This window comes from Lathyrus oleraceus, chromosome 3 (genome assembly GCF_024323335.1).
Source record: "Lathyrus oleraceus cultivar Zhongwan6 chromosome 3, CAAS_Psat_ZW6_1.0, whole genome shotgun sequence".
NCBI lineage: Eukaryota > Viridiplantae > Streptophyta > Magnoliopsida > Fabales > Fabaceae > Lathyrus > Lathyrus oleraceus.
This window is the reverse complement of record NC_066581.1, coordinates 433,233,924-433,254,981: the sequence shown is the minus strand read 5'-3', so window position 1 is coordinate 433,254,981 and position 21,058 is coordinate 433,233,924. Positions and strand designations below refer to the sequence as shown.

The window sequence follows — 21,058 nt, the reverse complement described above, 5'->3', positions numbered from 1 at the left end:
ATATAATTAATCAAAAACACTAAATTATATAAATTAAGAACCAAATATTAAAAATGTAATTAATTAAAAATACTAAACTATATAAACTAAGAGAAAAAAAACATAGATGATTTGAATTAATTAAAAAATGTATAAATTAAAGTAGAAGTTACAATAATACAAAGTGTAAGAGAAATCTCTACCAAGTGATTAGATATTTGGTTATGTACAATGTGTATTAGGAAAACATGTTAGAAATATTAACAGCTACAACATGATTAAAATTTTTTTTTGAAGAAAATAGCCATCGGGTACCATCATATGACTTTTTAAAAAAATAGTAAAAATAAAATTGGAACCCGTAAAAGAAACTGTGTTTGAGACTCTGGGACTATGCGTGAAACTCTATATAAGAGTGGTTGTGTGGTTGATTTGTGTGAAATTGTTTCTAATTGGTGTCCCCATAAATTGTAAGAAATATACCATATTTATCCCAAACAAAAATTAGGTTAACAAAAATAACAAAAAAATCATGGATTAATTAATATAATCAAAGCGCTAAATCAAATGTGATTTGATTTTGGTTCATGACATATTTAACTAATTACATTGACTTTTTTCAAAAAATAAAAATATCATCCCTAAAATGCAATATTTGAAAATATGAACAAAATCTTTTCAAAACTTTTTTTATTTTATGATTTTTGCCTATTTTTTTGAATAAAATGTGAAAAAACTGAAAATTAATTATTTTTTAAAAATGCATATTTTACAAATGCGAAAATTAATAATAAAAAATAAAAATGAAATTTTTGTGCTTTTTTGTAGTTTTGAAAATAAATAGAAAAGTTAGAAATAAAGGAAAAACAAATAAAAGAGAAAAAATAATCTAAATGTGAGAATTGTGGGATTTGAACTCATGACCTCTCACACTCACAACTCGTTCCATATGTTCTTCTACCAATTGTATTATTTCATTCATTAGAAATAAAGTGGCACTTGAAAACATATAATGGATGGACAAAATTTGGGCTACGACAGTTGTCCATATTTAACCAACTTTAAACTAAGATGATGATGACGGTGAGTCTTCATCCTCTCATGGTGGAAGATGATTAAATGTAGAGAGGGACCCTAATTTTGACCACGGAGTTAGGAGATTATGAGGATTAGCAAGGATTGAACAACCCTTGACGTTCTATTGATATCCAAACCAACCTTCGATGGACCTGGATGATACCCTTGATGGTTAGTTTCAGCCCATCCTAGTGAAACTTGTAATGATTCCTATGATCATCTGATCATGTTATGGAATTCATGCAGGGCTCTGACGATCCTCTAGTCGTTGTGATTCATACGATGATCTGATCATTTTATGAATATTTTGTAGGACTCTAACGATCCTCCGGTCGTTTCAATTCCTATGATCATTCGATCATTTTGGAATTTTGGTAGGACTCTGACGATCCTCTGGTCGTTGCAATTCCTATGATCATCCGATCATTTTGGAATTTCGTTAGGACTTTGATGATCCTCCATTCATTGGAATTTTGGTAGGACTCTGACGACCATCCGGTCATTGTAATTCCTATGATCATCCGATTATTTTGGAATATTTTTAGGACTTTGACGATCCTTTGGTCGTTGTAATTCTGATGATCATCCGTCATTTTTGAATTTTGGTAGGACTCTGACGATCGTCCGGTCATTGTAATTCCTATGATCATCTGGTCGTTTGGAATCTTGTAAGGACTATGACGATACTCCGATCATTGCAATTCCTATAATCATCTGATCATTTAGAATCTTGGTAGGACTCTGACGATCCTTCGATCATTGTGATTCCTATGATTATCTGATCATTTGGAATCTTGGTAGGGTTTTGATGATCCTCCTGTCATTGTTTGATAAAACTCTATATATTTCATGGAACGTATCTCGTGTGGGATATGTTGTTAAGCTAGAGATGTGAGAGATGAACACCTGCTCACTAGTTGATAACGATCATTCGGGATGATCATTTTACTGGATATGTTCTTGTGAAGATTCACGGTGAGCAAGCTTGATGGGGAGATCCTTTGTTGAAAAAGGTGTTTGTGGAAAGGTTACTTACTGGGGAAGGCCAATAAGTATCCCGGCTCGGGGAATTGTATTGGTATAGTTGGGGATTGGACTTCTAAGAACGGTCACGAATCCTATGTTATGTTATGTATGTTCATGTGGATGCGTGTTTTAAGACAATGTATGTCTTCTGAGACGATGTAGGTCGTTTATACATGATGCATTATTTGGGTTGACGCCTCTTCTATGGTATGTGCATGAAACATGTGGAAGTATGGAAACTGGTGTCTTTTGTAACATTCTGACTCTCCGGCCTTTGAGACTTTGATATGTCCATGGAATTGGCCATGATGCTCTTGATATCTGGGAACATGTTATTGAAAGGAAGAAACTTTTGTGCTGGTTAAATTATGACTGGTGACTAGGGATCATGTGTTTTGTTTGGAATGCATCGCTGGAAGACTATGATCCCTTTAATGTTTCGAAATCAAAGTAAGACACGTTTTCAAATAAGCTTTTTCTTATGCTCGATGTTTCAATGAAGTATTCCTACAATTTCTCTTATTTTTCTATAACTATCTTATTTTCATTTTAAATCTAAATTTTCTCCCAATAACATTATTTTTAATCAATCCTTTCAAATTTAATTAATTAAAAGTAATCTACTTACTTTCTACCACTCCCTTAACCCTCTCCAATACCCACCAAAATGCATAAATTCACCAATTATCCAAATAATAGCATATAAATTAATTTAAATAATTAAATAAAACTAAACTAAATTCAATTAAAAAATTTAATTGAATTCAGGGTGTTACAAGACCGACCTACTTCTGATACCACTATGTAACACCTTAAAATCCCGACTCATAATTAAAGAATAAAACCATCACTTTAGGATGCTACTCAAACATAACATACATACATTCCAATTAATTTCAAAACTCACAGCGGAATTCAAAATAATTAAAATAAACTTCCAATAATTCTTCAAATGAAATACTTAACGAAATTAACAAAATTCAATCACTAACTCAAAAGAATTTAAACGACATGTTCCCCGATGTTACAGAGCAGAGAAATAGTTCCAACTAAATGATGGTAAAACAATAAAGAAAAAAAAAGAAGAGAGTTTCATAGTCCTCTTACAACTCAAAACAACACTTACTCCTCCTGAGTATCTGATTAGTCACCATTTGTGTTAGTTTTGATGTCATTTGGATGCCAAAAGAAGATGAATTGTTGTAAGTTTGGGCAGTCGTTTGAGCTTATTTTGTTAGATTTTTATAGAAACTCGATCTGCTAAGGTTTTAGTAATTCTGAGCTATTTTATGTCCTTGAGGTAGTGTTTCATATGTGTACAGGGCTTACGAGTAAAGAGGAGTTGGATCAGAGAAGAAACTGCATGACCGCGCATGAGCAGGAGAAAAAGAGAGAAAATGCGCATTTCCTACCCATACGCGTATGAGGCCTCTCGTGAGCATATGGCCACTAAACATCACCTCCCACCATGCGTGTAGCAACACAAGAGAGGTGAAATTCAAGTTTATGCTTATACGTGTATGGGGAGGCCCATATATGTATGAGGCTAGCCATTCAGGCCCCCTCTGCGCACCCAGAGGCCTTATGCATATGGCTCCAACTGGGTCATATTCCCTACCCTATGCCATACGTGTATGAGTCAGTGTAAAAAGTTCTCATACGTATATAGATGGAGTCGATACGCGTATGACACAACCCAGATCTGAAAAGGCCCAGAATTTGTCTATTTAGCCGAAAAACGTGAACTTCCAAGGGTTGGATGATTTTTGAGTATAGAGAATGCATTTTGAAGGCTGGAACACTAAAGAATTCGTGGTGGATCAAGATTTTCATGAACTTTTATGATTGAAGACCTCTTTTCTTCTATTAATTTGTAATGTCTACACTATTTGTCATGTTTATCGTTATTGTTATGAGTAGTTAAACCCCTTAATGCTATGGGGTGTCCCTAATTCGAATTTATGATACAATTCTAAATTTCCACCTTGTAATGACTTTGATTTTGTGATATTTGATTTATTTACAATTTTGGCTTAATGCTTTCTCTTTCAGAAAAATTGAGTTTGATATGTGGTTAATATTTAGGCTGGACCGCCATTGTTAATGCTTAATTGTGAATAATTCACAGTAGATATCACCTAGGCCTAGGGATATCCTGTGGAAACTGAAACATTCTTGATTAAAATAATGCTTAATTTCATTTGTGATTCATTATGTACATAGGGATTGATTTGAATTATTAAAGGTTTTTCACTAAGGACTTAGGAGTAAACACCCTTAAGAACCGGTAGTCAATGTTATCGAATCAAGTTGTTGCAAGGTTAATTTAATGTTGTTGATGAATCCAATCATACACCTTCCCTAGCATTTTCACACATAATACTTTTAAATTGTTCAACTGCTTTCTTTACTTTCTTTTGCATTCTACTTTCTACATTTCAAACTAACTATTCAAAAACCCCAGACTTTTGTTTAACTAAGATAGAACCTGAATTTTGTATCGTCAAGCAGTCCTTGAGATCGATACTTGGAGAAATTTCCCTTATTACTACATTGGAAGATTAGTACACTTTCTAATTTATCGATCATGTTTTTGGCTCCGTTTTCGGGGACTTCCAAAGGTTATAGAGTTCACAATTTTATTTTTAGTTAAAATTTAGTTGCTTAGCAACTAAAATTTTATTTCAGTTTTTTATTATTATTTGGTTACTACTAATATATGTATAATATTTGTGTGCGAGGAAAGCCCTCATCTGATTTTCCTTTTGACGCAAAACCAGAAAGAACATTGCAGGCTCGGCATAGCCAAGCAAGATAAGCAAGGTTGGATGATAAAAAGGTAGACGACTTGGTTGAATTAGATATAGATTTCGATAGAGAAACAGAGGAACCAGTTATGGCTGAAGCTATTGAAGAAAGACTTCTTGGGGATTCTGGTAGAGAAAATGTCGCATGTGGTCGTCTGACTATAGTTAACCAACTGGTAAATGTGGAAAATTTTCAGTTACACCTAACTATCATCCGACAGCTTAAGAAGAGACCTTTCACATGAAAGATTAATGAATATGCAAATAAACATCTACAAAGGTTTCTTACTATGAGTACTACTTTGAAGATAGATGTGAATTCTGAAGAAGCCAAGAAGTTGAGAATATTTTCGTTCACTTTAGTTGAAGATGCCGAAAAATGGTTTTATTCTCTTCCTGCTTGAAGTATCACTAGTTGGGAAGAGATGGAAACAACTTTTCTTAATGAGTATTTTCCTACTTCTGTTTTTCACATGAAAAGATATGATATAATGAACTTTAAATCGAAGGGGGGAGAATCATTGGGTGATGCTTATAAGGGATTTAAGAGATTATTGGTTGCTTGTCCCACTCACAACCTGGATCAGACTAAACATGAAAAATTTTGTTAGTGGCCTCGGGTTGAAGACTAAACAACTGATTGATACATCTCCTGGTGGCTTATCTAACTTTACAACAGCCACTGGTATCAAGAAGATTATAGAAGTCATTGTTGCAAATGAACATTTAGAATTGTATGATATGAGTATAAGTAAGCCAAAAGGAAGGATTGATTAAAACTAGTTGCTCAAAGTATAAAGATGGAAGACCAAGTTGTTGCAGAAGTTGAAAAAAGACTCAAGGTAATGAATATAGGTACTCAACAGGTAGCTCAAGTTCAACCAGTTTAAGATGTGAGTTGTGAAATTTGTGATGGACCTTATTATGCCATGCATTGTGTTGCAATTGTGCAACAAATTGAAGAAGTTAATTTTCTGAAACAGAACAGACCATATTCTAATACTTATAATCCAGGGTGGAAGAATCATCCAAAGTTATCCTGGAAAGATCTGCAAGCGAATTTTCAGAAATAGTGTCTTATTCAGTATCAGAATTAACAATAGTTTCAACCTCAGCAAAATTACCATAATTAGTTCCAACAATAATATTAGCACAAAACTCCTAAGAATGCATATTGGGAAATAGCCATTGAAAAGATGACAACACAAAATTCCCAATTTCAAGAAGAGACAAGAAACAATCAAAGGAACACTACAACTTCTATTAAAATTTTGGAAGTTCATATGGGTCAGATAGCACAAAAAAATCTAGGTACTTAGGCACAAGGGTCTATTTCTAGTGCAACAGTGACTAATCCAAGAGAACATAATAATGTGAGTGTTGTGGTACTTAGAAGTGGTAAGTCGACTAAGAGCCCTGAAGACAAATTAGGTGAAGAAGACCTTTTTATGGAAGTGGACCTAGAAATCAAAGAGAACCAGAAAACTTCTGAAGAAGACACACAAAAGATGGTTGATAAAGAAAAACCAAAAGAGCCAAATCCAACCATCAAACTCCCATATCCTTCAAGAAGTAAGAAGAAGGATCAGCATGAGATTTTTTTGGAGAAGTTCTTAGAGATATTTAAGAGGCTTGAAATCAAGATCCAATTCTATGAGGCACTTAAGCAGATGCCTATTTATGCCAAAATCATGAAAGATATCATCTCCAAGAACTGCACAATTGACACTGAACCTATACTTTTGACTGAAACTTACAATGCAATTTTGCAGGGTATGAAGATCCTTGTAAAAAAGAAAGACAATGGTTCAGTCACCATTCCATACATTATTAAAGATAGAAATTTTAAGAAGGAACTTATTGATTTGGGAGAAAGTGTGAGTCTTATGCCTTTATCCATCTATAGGAAGTTGGGGAAAGGTATAGTTCAGGATATTATGATGACACTTCAGTTAGCTGATCACTCGATAAAAAGACCTTATGGAATAGTAGAAGATGTTCTAGTAAAAATTGATAAGTTTGTGTTTCCTGTTGACTTTATTATTCTTGAGATGCCTGAAGATGAAGAGATCCCTCCAATTTTGGGGAAGACCTTTCCTAGAAACAGGGAGATGCATGATAGACATTGAGGAGGGAACCATGACACTCAAGGTTTATGATGAAGAGATAAAAATTGATGTTAGAAATTCTATGAAGTACAAAGAAAATGAGGGGACAAGTAATTCAATTTAAGTGTTAGACACAATGGTAGCTCAGCTTATTCAGAGCCAAATCTCTAAATTAACTTTGGAAAGAGTTCTCAGTTTGTCAACCCAGGAAATGGAGGAAAATGAGGATGAAAAAGATAAAGAAGTGTTATTCATGTTGGAAGCACAACCTCAGTGGATAAGATCCAAACCACACTAGTGATAGGATTTAAGAGTTCCTTTGGAAGTTGAGAGCAAAAGGGAGTCTGAAACACATACATAATTGAAGCAGTTGCCTGAGAATCTGAAGTATGTTTTTTTGGACTCAAAGAAGAAGTTTCCAAAAATAATAAGTTCTGGGCTACAAGAAAAAGAGGAGGAGAAATTGGTACAAGTACTGAAGTAATACAAAAGTGATATGGGATGGATCATTGGAGACTTGAAAGGGATTAGTCCCACAGTATGCATGTCCAAGATGATTATGGAGGACGATCAGAAACCGGTGGTACAACCCTAAAAAGACTAAACCCAACAATGAAAGAGGTAGCGAGAAAGGAAGTGGCAGGTTTGATTTATCCAATTTCTGATGGTTCATGGGTGAGCCACGTACATGTGGTTCCAAAGAAGGGAGGAACAATGGTGATAATGAATGAGAAAAATGATTTGATTCTAACTCGTACAGTAACTAGCAGGAGGCTCAATACCACAACAAGGAAATATCATTTTCCTCTCCCTTTTATTGATCAAATGTTAGAGAATCTAGCTGGTCATGAGTACTATTTCTTCCTGGATGGATGCTCGGGGTACAATCAGATTGATGTTGCCCTCGAGGATCAAGACAAGACAACATTCACTTGTCCTTATGGTATTTTTTCATATAGAAGAATGTCATTTGGGTTGTTCAACGCCCCTGCTACTTTTCAGAGGTGTATGACATCCATATTCGCTTACATGCTTGAAAAGCACATGAAAGTGTTTATGGATGATTTTTCTGTTTTTGGTTCTTCTTTCGATAAATGTTTAACTAACTTGTCTCTTATTTTAGAAAGGTGCTAGTAAACTAACATGATTCTGAATTGGGGAACATTACATTTTATGGTATAAGAAGGTATAGTGTTATATCATAAAATTTCCCATAAGGTAATAGAAATTGAAAAGGCAAAAGTGGAGGCCATTGCTAATCTCCCTCCCCTTGTGAACGAGAAGGGGATGAGTTTCTTAGGACATGCAGGTTTTTATCGCAGGTTTAAGAGATTTTTCAAAGATTGCCAAGCCACTTACTAATTTGCTTGTGAAAGACAAGCCTTTCACTTTAGAGAAAGAGTGTAAGGTAGAATTTGAGACTTTAAGGAGTAAGTTAGTTTCTGCACCAATTGTAATAGCCCCAAATTGGTCTCTCCCTTTTGAGATCATGTGTGATGCAAGTGATATTACAGTGGGAGTTGTGTTAGGACAAAGAAGATAAAAACTTTTGCATGTGATATATTATGCTAGTCATGTTCTTAACCTTACGCATATGAATTATGCCACTACCGAAAAGGAGTTATTAGCAATTGTTTATGCTTTTGACAAATTCAAGTCTTATTTACTAGGGTCAAAAGTTATTATGTATATTGACCGTGTTGCTTTGAAGTATTTGTTTGCTAAGCAGGAATCAAAGCCAAGATTCTTAAGATGGATGCTACTTCTGCAAGAGTTTGATCTTGAAATCCGGGACAAAAAAGGGTGTGAGAACACCGTAGATGATCATTTGTCCTACATGTCCCTGATTGAAGAAATAGAGGAATACACCCTATTCAGGACACCTTTGTTGATGAGCGCATCTTGGCCATTACTGGTGTTCCATGGTGTGAAGATTATGCGAACTACTTGGTAGGTGGAGTTATACCTGATGATTTTGACTATAACAAAAGGAAAACGTTTTTACATAATTGCAGGTTATATCTGTGCGATGATCCATTCCTTTATAAAAAAGGGATATATGGGTTGACCGAAGGTGTGTTCTAGAAGCAGAGCAGATGGCAATTCTCAAGGCTTGTCACAATTTAGAATATGGAGGACACTTTAGTGGAGATCCGACAACAACCAAAGTTCTCCAATCTGGGTTATATTGGCCTAATTTGTTCAAATATGCTCATTTCATTGTACAAGAATGTGATAGGTTCCAAAGAACATGTAACATCTCAAAAGGGAATTAGATGCCCCAAAATGTTATGTTGGAGGTGGAATTGTTTGATGTATGGGGAACAGATTTTGTGGGACCATTTCCACCATACTTTGGTAAGAATTACATTTTGGTGGCGGTTGATTATGTGTCTAAGTGGGTAGAAGCTATGGAATTACCCACAAATGATGCTAAAGTGGTTATGAAGTTCTTGAGAACAAATATCTTTGCAAGGTTTGGAGTTCCAATAGCACTAATAAGTGATGAAGGTAAACATTTCCAGAATCACATTATGGAGAACTTGCTGACAAAATATAATGCCACAACATCTAACACCATCTGGTTCTAAAGCTACCAAACCTACTCACAAAGATAGAACACCTTCTATGGACTTTCTTGATGAAGATATTTTAGACGTGATTCCCTATCCGTCATTCCAGGCGAAGCTACTGACTCCACCCATCCCATGGATGCATCTGCCACTGCATGACATACTCAAGGTAACAGTTCTAATATCCCTTCCACCTCTACTCATACCCATTGCTCTAAGGATGACATGCATCACATCGTGTCATAAGAAACGTTGTCACGAGAATCCTCAATGACGGACACTTTATAAAGGGAGTTTCTACTCCTCTATCAAGAAGGGACCCCTCTCCTGAGGTTGGACCTCACAATGAGAAGGATGATGATCCTCTAGGTCTGAAAAAGATATGGCTGCTGAAGGTTTGTGCTCTTTAGGGCAAACCTTGTCTGGTAAGAAATTTGTGGCATCACCTATTGCCAATGCTTCACAGTCTAAGAAGCATGATTCTGAAAAGAATGTGATTGACCTATAAGTTGATAGTTCGGATGATCAAGATGAGAGCTTGCTTCATCACTTGAAGCCTAGTGTGGCTAAGAGGATGAAGACCAGAAATGGTAGGTCTGTGGCTGAAATGATGACAGCCAAAACTGCTAAGAAGGCTACTACTATAGGCCCCTCAAAGTCTTGGAGCAAAGTGGAGGTGAAGAAGAGAAAAGTGAGGGAAATTTCTGACTCAGATGAAGATGTTGAAGAAGATGTCCCTGACATCTCCCCTGTCAAAAGGACAACTGTTAGGAAGTCCCCTATAAAAGTTGTTGATGTACACTTGGACAATATTTCCTTCCATCTTGAAGATGGAGCATCAAAATGGAAGTTTGTAATCCAAAGAAGGGTGACGGTGGAGAGGGAATTGGGCAAGGATGCTGTGGAGGTCAAAGAGGTCATGGACCTGATTAAAACTGTTGGATTAATGAAAACTGTTGATGGGTTATCTCAGTGTTATGAAGGACTGGTTAAAGAATTCGTGGTGAACATCCCTGAAGACATTGCTGATAAAAATAGCAAGGAGTTTTGTAAAGTGTTTGTAAGAGGGAAGTGTATCACTTTTTATCCAACTATGATTAACAAGTTTTTAGGAAGAGGAACAGAAGGTGCGTGTGAATTGGAAGCCACAGACAATGAAGTCTGTAGGGAAATAACTACTGGACAGATCAAGGAGTGGCCTAGTAAGAAGCATCTCCCTGCTGGGAAGTTGACTGTGAAATATGCTATTTTGCACAAGATAAGGTCAGCAAATTGGGTGTCAACCAATCACATCTCTACAACTTCAAATGCCCTTGGAAGGTTCATCTTTGCTGTTGGAACCAAGCTGAAATTTGATTTGGTAGATTTATGTTTGAACAAATTGTCAAACATGCTTCTACAAATGCAGTTAAGCTGCCCAGAGCTTTTCCCTCAATGATTTATGGGATTATCCTGAGCCAGCAACCTGGAATTCTAAGCACAAATGATTTTCCTAGTAGAAGAAAACCTCCATTATCAGTTCATTACAAATTGTTTGAAGGTTGTCATGTCGAGGACATTGTCATGACATCTACTATGAAGAAGCCAGCCTCAAAAGGTGGTCTTATTGCTGAACTGAAAGAAACTTGTAAAGAATTGGATACAGGGATAAGGGTAGCAAAAGCCAGGAAGGAAGCTTTGGAGGCTCTGATTGAAAGCTTGGAGCAAGCTGTTAGAGATAATGTTGGACAGGCCAAGGAAACAGAAGCCCAAACCTCTAGTAAGAGGTCTGAATCTAAAGATGAATCAAGTGGTAGTTCTGGTTCTAATGCTGATGAAGATGCAAGCTCCTCTGACTAGTTTTGTTGAAGTTGCCCCCCACTTTTCTGATGGTGTGTTGTGATGGATGTTCTGGTGGTTCTTTTGGCAGTCATGTTCTGATGCTTTGATGTATTTTTTTTCTGGGTTCTTTTTGGTTTTCCTGGATTTTTATCTCAGCTTGTATAGCTGTGTATGCTTATGGATCTGTAACACCTAACAATCTACTTTGACATTCTGTGTGGCATTCTGTTTGACTAATAGACATTTATTTTGTCTCTTTGGTCTATTTTTGCTAAAAAGGGGGAGAAGTAGCTAAAGTAGTTATGCTATACCATAAAAAGATGACAGGTGATGTTGAAGGTGATGTTATATGGGGAGGTGTATGTTATAGATGATGATAAAGAGGAGAAGTGTTCTACCTGTGTTGAGCAGACTGAGGGGGAGGTGGAGCACAAGCGCATGTGTATTTAATATGTGTTTACTAGTTGTTATCTTAGCTAGTAATGTGTGTTTTATTACTTCTGCTGCTAAAACTGATACTGTGATTATACTCTTGTGAAACAAATGGTCTGATGTATGTTTTAGCCAAAATTTGCCAAAGGGGGAGTTTGTTGGTTCTATGTGTTGGCATCAATTTTGGTAAAACCTGGAGTGTTCACAAGTTGTCACAAGTGTTGTCTGGACATTAGATAATAGGTTCCTGCAGGGTGTTTAAAATGTGGATGTGCAGGATTTTGCTGAGATGTCAGACCCGATGTCAAGACATCTGTATACAGAACATTCAGTCTGAATGTTATGTATTTTGTGATTGCGCTTTTTATGCTAATCTCTGTGTGATTGATGTGATGATTGAACGCGTCATTCAATCAGTAATTAAAACCAAATTGACTTATTTTCCAACAAGATATAATCAGTTGTCATTAGAAGATACGAATGGAAAATAGTTTTAGGGTTTTATGATGTCCAAGCCCAGCCAAACACTTCTATATAAAGGGCATGAAAAACCCGGTTTTAACACACAAGAAATAACGAACGAAATATTGAGAGAGAATAAGGGTTTTAGTCTTGTGTGGTCGTGTGTATTATGAGACATTCATTCATTCATAGATGATTGAATTGGAATGACTTTTGAGTTGTAATTTGTCCACTCTAAGCTTTGAAGCATGAGTGTGTGTTTACTTGGTTGAAGCCTTTAAGCAAGATCAAGTATGTGTTCTTGAAGAGTGTCTTCTTTCATTGTAATATTTGTTTTTACATCACTGCTGTGATTAAGGGGGAGTGAGTAGGATCTCATATCTAAGAGTTCTTAGATAGAAGTCACACGGGTAGAGATTAGGTGAAAAGACTATAACTTGAAGTTGTTTACTGAGAGTCTTTGAACTAATTTTGTTTAGTGGATTTCCTTCCTAGCTTGTAGCCCCCAGACGTAGGTGATTTTGCACCGAATTGGGTTAATAGTTGCTTGTGTCACTTGTATTATTGTTCTTTATCTTTTATCTTGTTTATATTGTTCAGATGTTAGTGTCGTGACATTACCTTCGACATCTCATATTTGATACCAAAATTTCACGTGATATTTGATTTATTTAAAATTTATGCTTAATGCTTTCTCTTTCATAAAATTTGATTTTGATTTGTGGTTAATATTTAGGTTGGATCACCATTGTTAATCCTTAATTGTGAATAATTCATAGTAGATATCACCTAGGCCTAGGGATACCCTATGGAAACCGGAATAGTCTTGATTAAAATAATTCTTAATTTCATCTGTGATTCACTGTAGACATAGAGATTAATTTGAATTATTAAAGGTTTTCTCACTAAAGACTTAGGAGTAAACACCCTTGAGAACTGGTAGTCAATGTTATCGAATCAAGTTGTTGCAAGGTTAATTTAATGTTATTGATGAATCCAATCATACACCCTCCCTGACATGTTCACTCATAATACTTTTAAATTGTTCAACTGCTTTCTTTAATTTCTTCTGCATTCTATTTTCTACTTTTCAAACGAACTATTCAAAAAACCCAGGCTTTTGTTTAAATAAGATAGAACATGTATTATGTATTGTCAACCAGTCCATGAGATCGATACTTGGGGAAATTTCCCTTATTACTACATTGGAAGATTAATACACTTGCTAATTTACTGATCAGTATATGTACCAAAATGTAGTGAATAACACAAAGCAAACAATAAAGGAGTGAGAATCTGCTCAAATATATTAATGGTGTAAAAGGATTCAAGGGTAGCTTAAATCACATAATCAACAACATACATTAAATTCAAATGATAACACAATAATTCAACTCACATAACCTTTATGTATGCAATGTGACTCACAACTCGACTCTATGCATGTGATACCAATTTGGACATCAGAGGCTTGTTACTGATCTCGTCCACTCAATAATGGTTCCTAATTCGAACCATGTCCCTACTTCTAAACCTTGGGTCCCCACTTTGGAACTCTGGACAGTCACTGGTCCCCACTTCTGAATGCGTGATCTACCTCTTTCAACATACTGACACAAAATGATGCATGATATACAAAGTAATTCAACGACAACAACACTTATGGTTTCACTTCTAACCATAAACAACATGCCATATATCATTCACAGTAGTCCCCACTTCTGAATTACCCACCTTAACACAAATAATTATAATTACATCCACATCACATAATTATATTTGTAACATCACAAATCATAAATATAATCATAATTCACCATTTATAATCATGCAAATTAATTCAATTATTATTTAATCATCATAATAATTCACCTTATTCAATTAAATTCATCAAGTACACCAAACAACGGCAAAACATCAACCGTACAAGGAAAAGACATGCTAAACTGAATCATACACAACACACTTCAATAACTCACCCTTACATGGACACCACCATGAAACTCAACAATAATTATTAAAAATTCATGTAAAATAATCAACAACGCATCACTCAACATCCAACAGTGCTAATCAGTACCTAACAGACATGTCGATCTTTTTATTACTATAATACTTTCGTGCACTTGCAGACGTGATGAGTTTTTGGCACCGTTGTAAGGGACCATTAGTCAATATCGTGATTTCGTTGCTTCGACGTATAGATTAAGGAATTTACTTTTTTTTATACCCCCTCTTTCGATTGTATGACAAGTACCCGCTCATCTGGGGACGAGTTAGACCAACCGATTGAAGAAATCAAGCGTTTTATCCAAATAAGAAGTTGATTAGAACAACTTCGCACCCAATTTACCATCCTTATGGCTGCAAACATCCAGCGTCCTCTTAAGGACCATGCCATCCCATCCCATAACGAGCCTCATTCGAGCATTTCTCCCCCAAATATTCAAATTTATAAATTTGAGCTCAAACCCTCTCTATTGCAAATCGTGCAACAGAATCAGTTCTCCGGAAGCACTACGGAGGACCTGAATCAACATCTTTCTGTGTTTCTTCAATATGCTGACACGTTAAAGAGTAATGACGTTGATCCTAAAGCCATTCAATTATGGATTTTTTCCTTGGCTACAATGCCTCCCAGCTAATTCCATTACTACATGGAATGAGCTTAAAAAGGTTTCCTTGCCCGATATTTGCCACCGTCTAAAACGACAGTTTTAAGAAACCAAATCACTTATTTTAGACAAGTTAGTGGAGAATCTCTCATTGAAACATGGGAAAGGTACATAGAGGTGATGGACTTTTCCTGCATCATGGCCTAGAGCATTGGCTAATTATCCATGCTTTCTATAATGGTCCCCTCTATAACACGAGGATTACAATTGATGTTGCGGAAGGAGGGGCTCTAATGGACAAGCCATTCTCTGAGGCCTCAACTTATTGAGAACATGGCCCAAAATCATTACCACTGGGGTAGAGAGTGCACCCATGTTAAAAACTCTCAAACGAAAGGCGGTGTGTATAAATTGAAAGGCCTAGATCATGTTAATACTAAGGTAGATGTCGTTGCACAGAAGATTGAGAACCTAACCATTACTCCTGCAGTTCTCGTAGCTGCAATGAATCCTCTCTATGTGATTTATGGAGTCCAAGGACACGTCACATCTGACTGTCAATTATTGTCTAAAGCTTCTCATGACCAGGAAAATTATGTGTATGGTAACCCTTACTCTAACACATATAATCCTGGATGTCGAATTTGATCTATAAGAACAACAATGCTCTTTTTTCACCAAGACCACTTCTTACTACTCCCCCTGACTTTCAGAATAATAAAGGAGCCCATGTTTCTCTTTCTGCACCTAAGAGATCTAATCTGGAACTCATTATGCAAAATTTTGTCATGTCTCAGACCCAACAAAACAAGGAATTTATGAACCAAAACGTTCATGCTAATGTGTTGATCAAATAGTTGGTGAATAAGGTTAACGTCATGGTGTAGCGGTAAAAAATTTGAGATTAAGCTATTGATTAACTTAACTCGCAAAGCAAGCGTCACCATCTGACTTTTATTATTTCCAAAGGAGAAGGGAAAAAGTATAAACAAAACCCAAAGAAGTTTTAAAACAAAACTAATAAAAAGAGATAAGGGTCTGGGGGTTAGTTAAGCAAAGGGAAGGTATTATCACCCTAAACACCCATGGTACTCCATGGGAACATCTTTGAAAATATGTACATTGTAGTTTAAAAAGGTATTGTTTACAAAAGATTGGAGAGATGGGAAAAGAAATAATTTTTTTTATTTTTTTTTGTGTTTGCCAAGACCTTAAGAGTCTCATGCCTACGTACCAATAAAGTATAACGGAGGATCAAAACCTCGTATTCCATGGTAAAAATAACAAAGGTGTTTGTTTTTCTTCATTTTTAATGAAAAGATATTTTGTTGTTTTAAGGAGAATACTCAACTAGTCACCCACAAGTATGAGAACTTTGCATCATCATGAGAAGGACTCCAACTTGGATAAAGATCAACAAGTATGCCACTAGCTTTCTTAGATGGAAAAGATTTATCATCAAGGCTATGGGGATAGGAGAATCATATCTCAACTATGGAAATGACTCACGTCTAAACTTTGAGGGGGAAAAGATTTAAAAGGAAAAGTGCACAAAGGGCACAAAATGATTTGAATGGGTTATGCATTTTTTAATTCTTTTGAAATTGGTCTGAATATGCTTAAGATGGATTAACATTTATTAAGAAAATGATTTGAAAAATCACTTGACAAAATTCAAGGTTTATTGAGAAAATGGTTCAAGTTTAAAAATAAGAAGGTTTTGGAAAAGAGAGAAGATTTTGAAAATTAAAGAAGAAGAGAAGAAGAGACTATCCTAAAGCATGAAGTAAAAGTTAGGAAGGAAAGATCTACCCAAGAGATAACAAGATTTATGACATAATTCTAGAAAGAATTCACTCCTTTGGATTAAGCCTCAAGACAGCCAAATAAGCAAAGAATAATTATGCATAAGATGAATTCAAAATAACCAAGCCAAGTCTTCACAAAGAAGTCTAAAGTCAAAGGTATCATATGAATCCCAAGGTCTCAAAGCAAAGGTTAAGATCATAATTCTAAGTCCATAACTCCACAATAATGCTAAAGATAGTAACTACAAGCCCATGAATCAAGAGAACAAGTTCTTTTTAAGTTTTTTCTTTATTAATGTCTTTTACAAGGAAATGAAAGTCCAAGTAGACAAAGAACAAATAACCTAAGTACAAATAATATGATATGACAAACTTATGCATCAATCCAAAGTACCATAAATGACCCATGATCAATTAGGAGGTAGATTTGCAATGATGAATGTTCATCAAGTACCAATCCATACATCATGAACAAAATGGACACAAACCATCCAATTGATCAAGGAAAAAAAAGAAAGGGATGAAAAACAAGGGGACAAGAGAAATCATACCCAAATTAGATCAAGGGTTTTATCAAATCATCATTAAAATAAATCATCCATTTTGGTAGATTAGGGTTTTCACCCCCATCAACATCCAAGATCCATTGAGTTTGATGAGACCTATAATTAAAACAACCATGATCTAAGGCCAACAGAAATCCACAAAGGTTAAACAAATATAAAATTAAATTAAATTAAATAAAAATGCAACAAAATTAATTTTAAAATGAATTTTAAAATAGAAATAAAGTGAAAAATCCATAAAGTCCTTCAAAACACCAAATAAATGGCCAAGAAAATTATGGAAGGTTGGAAATAAAATAAGAAGCATATAATAAACTTTTCCGACTTTTAAAATGCACTAAAGTATTTTTAAACCAATTAAAACAAAGGAGAAAAGAGAAATTCCATGAAAAATAGAAAATCAATAAAATAAAATGTGAAAAAATGAAAATCAGATGAAGAAAAATAAATGAGAGTTTTAGAAATTATTTTGGGATCTTTAGGATGTAAAATGAATTTCCTATGAATTTTAAAAGAAAAAGCAATTTAAAATGAAAAAAGAAAACGAAATAAAAATCAGAAAAAATACGAAGCGTTGGATCAAGCATAATTAATTGACGTGGCAGATCTAGCAATCCTCAAGCTGGGATGCACGGTGGAATTTAGCCAGAATAAAACACGAGATCTAATTCAAATTGGACCAATCATAACATTCTAATTATCCAGCGTGTCTCCAAACTCAAATGACCTGAGATAAACTCCGATCATTTTCTTCGATGTTCCCTCACCGGAGTTTCATCGTTTGGTAAATTCAAAACACGAGTCCACCACCAATGTGATCGCCTCCTCATCACAAATTCAACCTCATGCTCCAAATTCATTTATCTAAATTGAGCACGGGGAATTTCAAAGAAGTTTCATAAACAAGCAAGCCAAAAAATAAAATTAAATGATGAGCACGGTCAATCAACACCAGATAAGTTAGGGGAAAATATCAGAGAGTGAAGGACTACATTGTGGTAACTTGTTTGAGTTTAAATGATGCTCAGAACTACCTTGTCCAAATGGTGATCAGAAGTTGATGAAGCTCAATTTGGTTAGAGCACTTCAGGAGGTCTCGGAGCTTGGGAATTGTTGCAAAAACTTTAAAAGAGGTCGAATATGCTAATGGAATCAAGAATTTAAATTGAAATAAGCTGAAATTCAAAACATGATAGTTGCATTTTTCTGGAAATTTTCATACTGAAGTTGGGGTTTCTTGGCTCTCAAAAGATTTCCAGTGAATGAAGTAGCTTCCTCTATCTATAGGGAATGTGTTTGGATCCAAATACGTTTGGAGTCAAGCTTAATTCGTGCAAAACGAATTTGACCATGAAGTGAGAAAGGTGTGACTTGCAACTCATCAAAACTCAGTCAAATGATGCGTTTCAAGGGTCAATTAACTTCTAGAGACTTGGTTAAACATGTTTAGGTCCAAAACGCGTGCTAATTTGGCTTGGAATTGAGATTAGTGAAGTTCAAATTTCAGGCCATGGTGATTTCTTCAATTTCAAGTCACTATGTTCAACTCAATGGGGCATCTTGCTCAAGATGTTTTTAATTTCATTCTTTTTGCAATGTTTTGGAATCATATCAATAATTAAAATATGCCAAGAAAGGTTAAATTCTGATGCTTGAGCACAAAGTTATGGCATGTTGAAGTTGGCACGAAAAACTGGTTATATAACTTAGAAAAACCTAACTCTCAAATGCCTGAAAATGACCTGTAATGTTTCAATGAATTACATGGCTTTCCAAGCATAATTTAACCTTGACCCTTGAAGAAAACTTGTAGAGGGCATCACAAATGTTATTATGCAAAAACAATCACCCTCAAAAGAAGTTATAAACCATGAAAGTTGAGAAAAAGTCACTTGAAAATAGGTCAAAGTTCACTAAGTCCACAAATGACCTATAATATCTCCAAACTTTTGATGATCCTCTAAGCATAATTGGCTCTTATCATGTAAATAGAAGTTCTATATGATATTGAGAAGAGTCAAATGCAAAAATAAGCACTGAAAAATGTTGAGAATTGAAGGATTTGTGATCCTTGGAACTTTGACTTCAAATGTTGACTTTTTGGTCAAACCTCTTGGAATAAACTTGTGCACTTGAACTTTCCTAGCATTTCAAGGCACATGGATGATCATATGAACTAAAAATAAGGTGTACTTTAATGTATCTTGGTTGAATTGCCCAAGGTTTGAGGTAGCTTGTTGAAGAAGACATGGAAATAAACACATGAACCATTGACTTTTCTTGAGAAGTAAACAACAAACTTTGGGATTCCCTTGTCAAAAAATGAGATTGAAAGATGCTTGGGGGGCTTAGAGATCATGCCTTAAGAGATAGACCCTTGAGAATCAATTTTTTTACCATACTTTGACTTGAGGAATTAACACAAACCCTAGCTGAGGAGCCATGCTTGATGCTCTTGATGGGAAAGCCCTACCTTGCACAATAAACTTAAAGAAATAAGACATATTTTTGCTATTTTGATTAGTGGTTAGATAAGTAATGAAAACATAAACACAAAAGTAAAACACTAACAAAGAGGTGCTTAATGATCCCTGCAAAAAGGAAAATCCAAATATGAGAGGGAGAATACCAAGATGTGATTTTATTTGTATGCCAGGATGTAAATGGTATATGAGATCTTAGGGTTAAAAATTAGGGTATGACAGATCCCCCTATTTAAGTTTCTTCAATTCAGAGATATGAAGATTAAGATCTTCGTCTCGACGAGATTGGGGAGACTTAAATACATAAAACCCAATTTTTGGCCCTAAGATACTGCCAAAATATTCTATTGATATGATATAAATGCAGACAAAGATCTCTGTGGGGAAAAGAGGAGACTGAAACTCTGCATCGAAAATAATAGTTTCCACGGGGGGAAAAGCCCAACTGGGGACAAACAAAGATCCACAGGTGACGACTCGGTTCGAAGCTAACTATTGTATTGGAAAGAAACTAGTGCATAGTTAAAAACAAATGAACCAAAGGCCTAACGGGGAAGACTTAACAAGGCAAGACTTCATCGGGGAAAAGATCAATCGAAAAGGGATGCCCAACACCACTAGGGAGGGAAATATTACCTAACCATCAGCCAAGTGATAGCTTAACAAAGGTGATAATCAAAGGAAAGGATTACCAACTACCAGCCAAGTGATAGCTTAACAAAGGTAACCAAACCAAGGGTAAAAGAGATATTACCAACTATTAGCCAGGTGATAGTTTGACAAAGGTAATAAGCAAAGGAAAGGATTAGTAACTATCAGCCAAGTGATAACTTAACAAAGGTAACCAACCAAAGGCAAGAGAAAATATTACCTACTATTAGCTAAGTGATAGCTTAACAAAGGTAATAAGCTCGAAATGAAGGATTACCAACTACCAGCCAAGTGATAGCTTAACAAAGGTAACCAACCAAAGAAAAGAGAAAATATTATCCATTATTAGCTGAGCGATAACTTAACAAAGGTAATAAGCTCCAGGGGAAATATTACCAACTACCAGCCAAGTGATAGCTTAACAAAAGTAACCAACCAAAGGCAAGAGAAAATATTACCTATTATCAGCTGAGTGATAACTTAACAAAGGTAATAAGCTCAAGGGACCAAAATTCAGCCCATGAATAAACTGGAGAGAAACGGTTAAAGAAGACTCAACCCAATGAGGAAACAACTCAGCTGGAGAATTAGTTTCGTCCAGATAATGAACTAGAAAGGAAAGACTGAAACAAAATCTTCCACAAGGATCA

At 35.4% G+C, this 21,058-nt stretch overlaps 1 protein-coding gene across 1 annotated transcript; it reads left to right on the top strand.

The window, feature by feature from the left end:
* The first annotated feature begins 5,483 nt into the window (after positions 1-5,483).
* Positions 5,484-7,018, top strand: LOC127131587 (uncharacterized). The gene is made up of 2 exons (XM_051060498.1): positions 5,484-5,640; positions 6,237-7,018. Exons 1-2 carry the CDS (start codon positions 5,484-5,486, stop codon positions 7,016-7,018), a joined length of 939 nt encoding a protein of 312 aa, XP_050916455.1.
* The last annotated feature ends 14,040 nt before the right edge of the window (positions 7,019-21,058 follow it).

Excerpts from the sequence above, each read along its gene's own strand:
- LOC127131587 (XM_051060498.1), top strand. The coding sequence starts at position 5,484 with ATGAAAAATTTTGTTAGTGGCCTCGGGTTGAAGACTAAACAACTGATT. Across the intron at positions 5,641-6,236 it reads ATTGTATGATATGAGTATAA|TGACTAATCCAAGAGAACAT; the intron begins GTAAGCCAAAAG and ends CTAGTGCAACAG.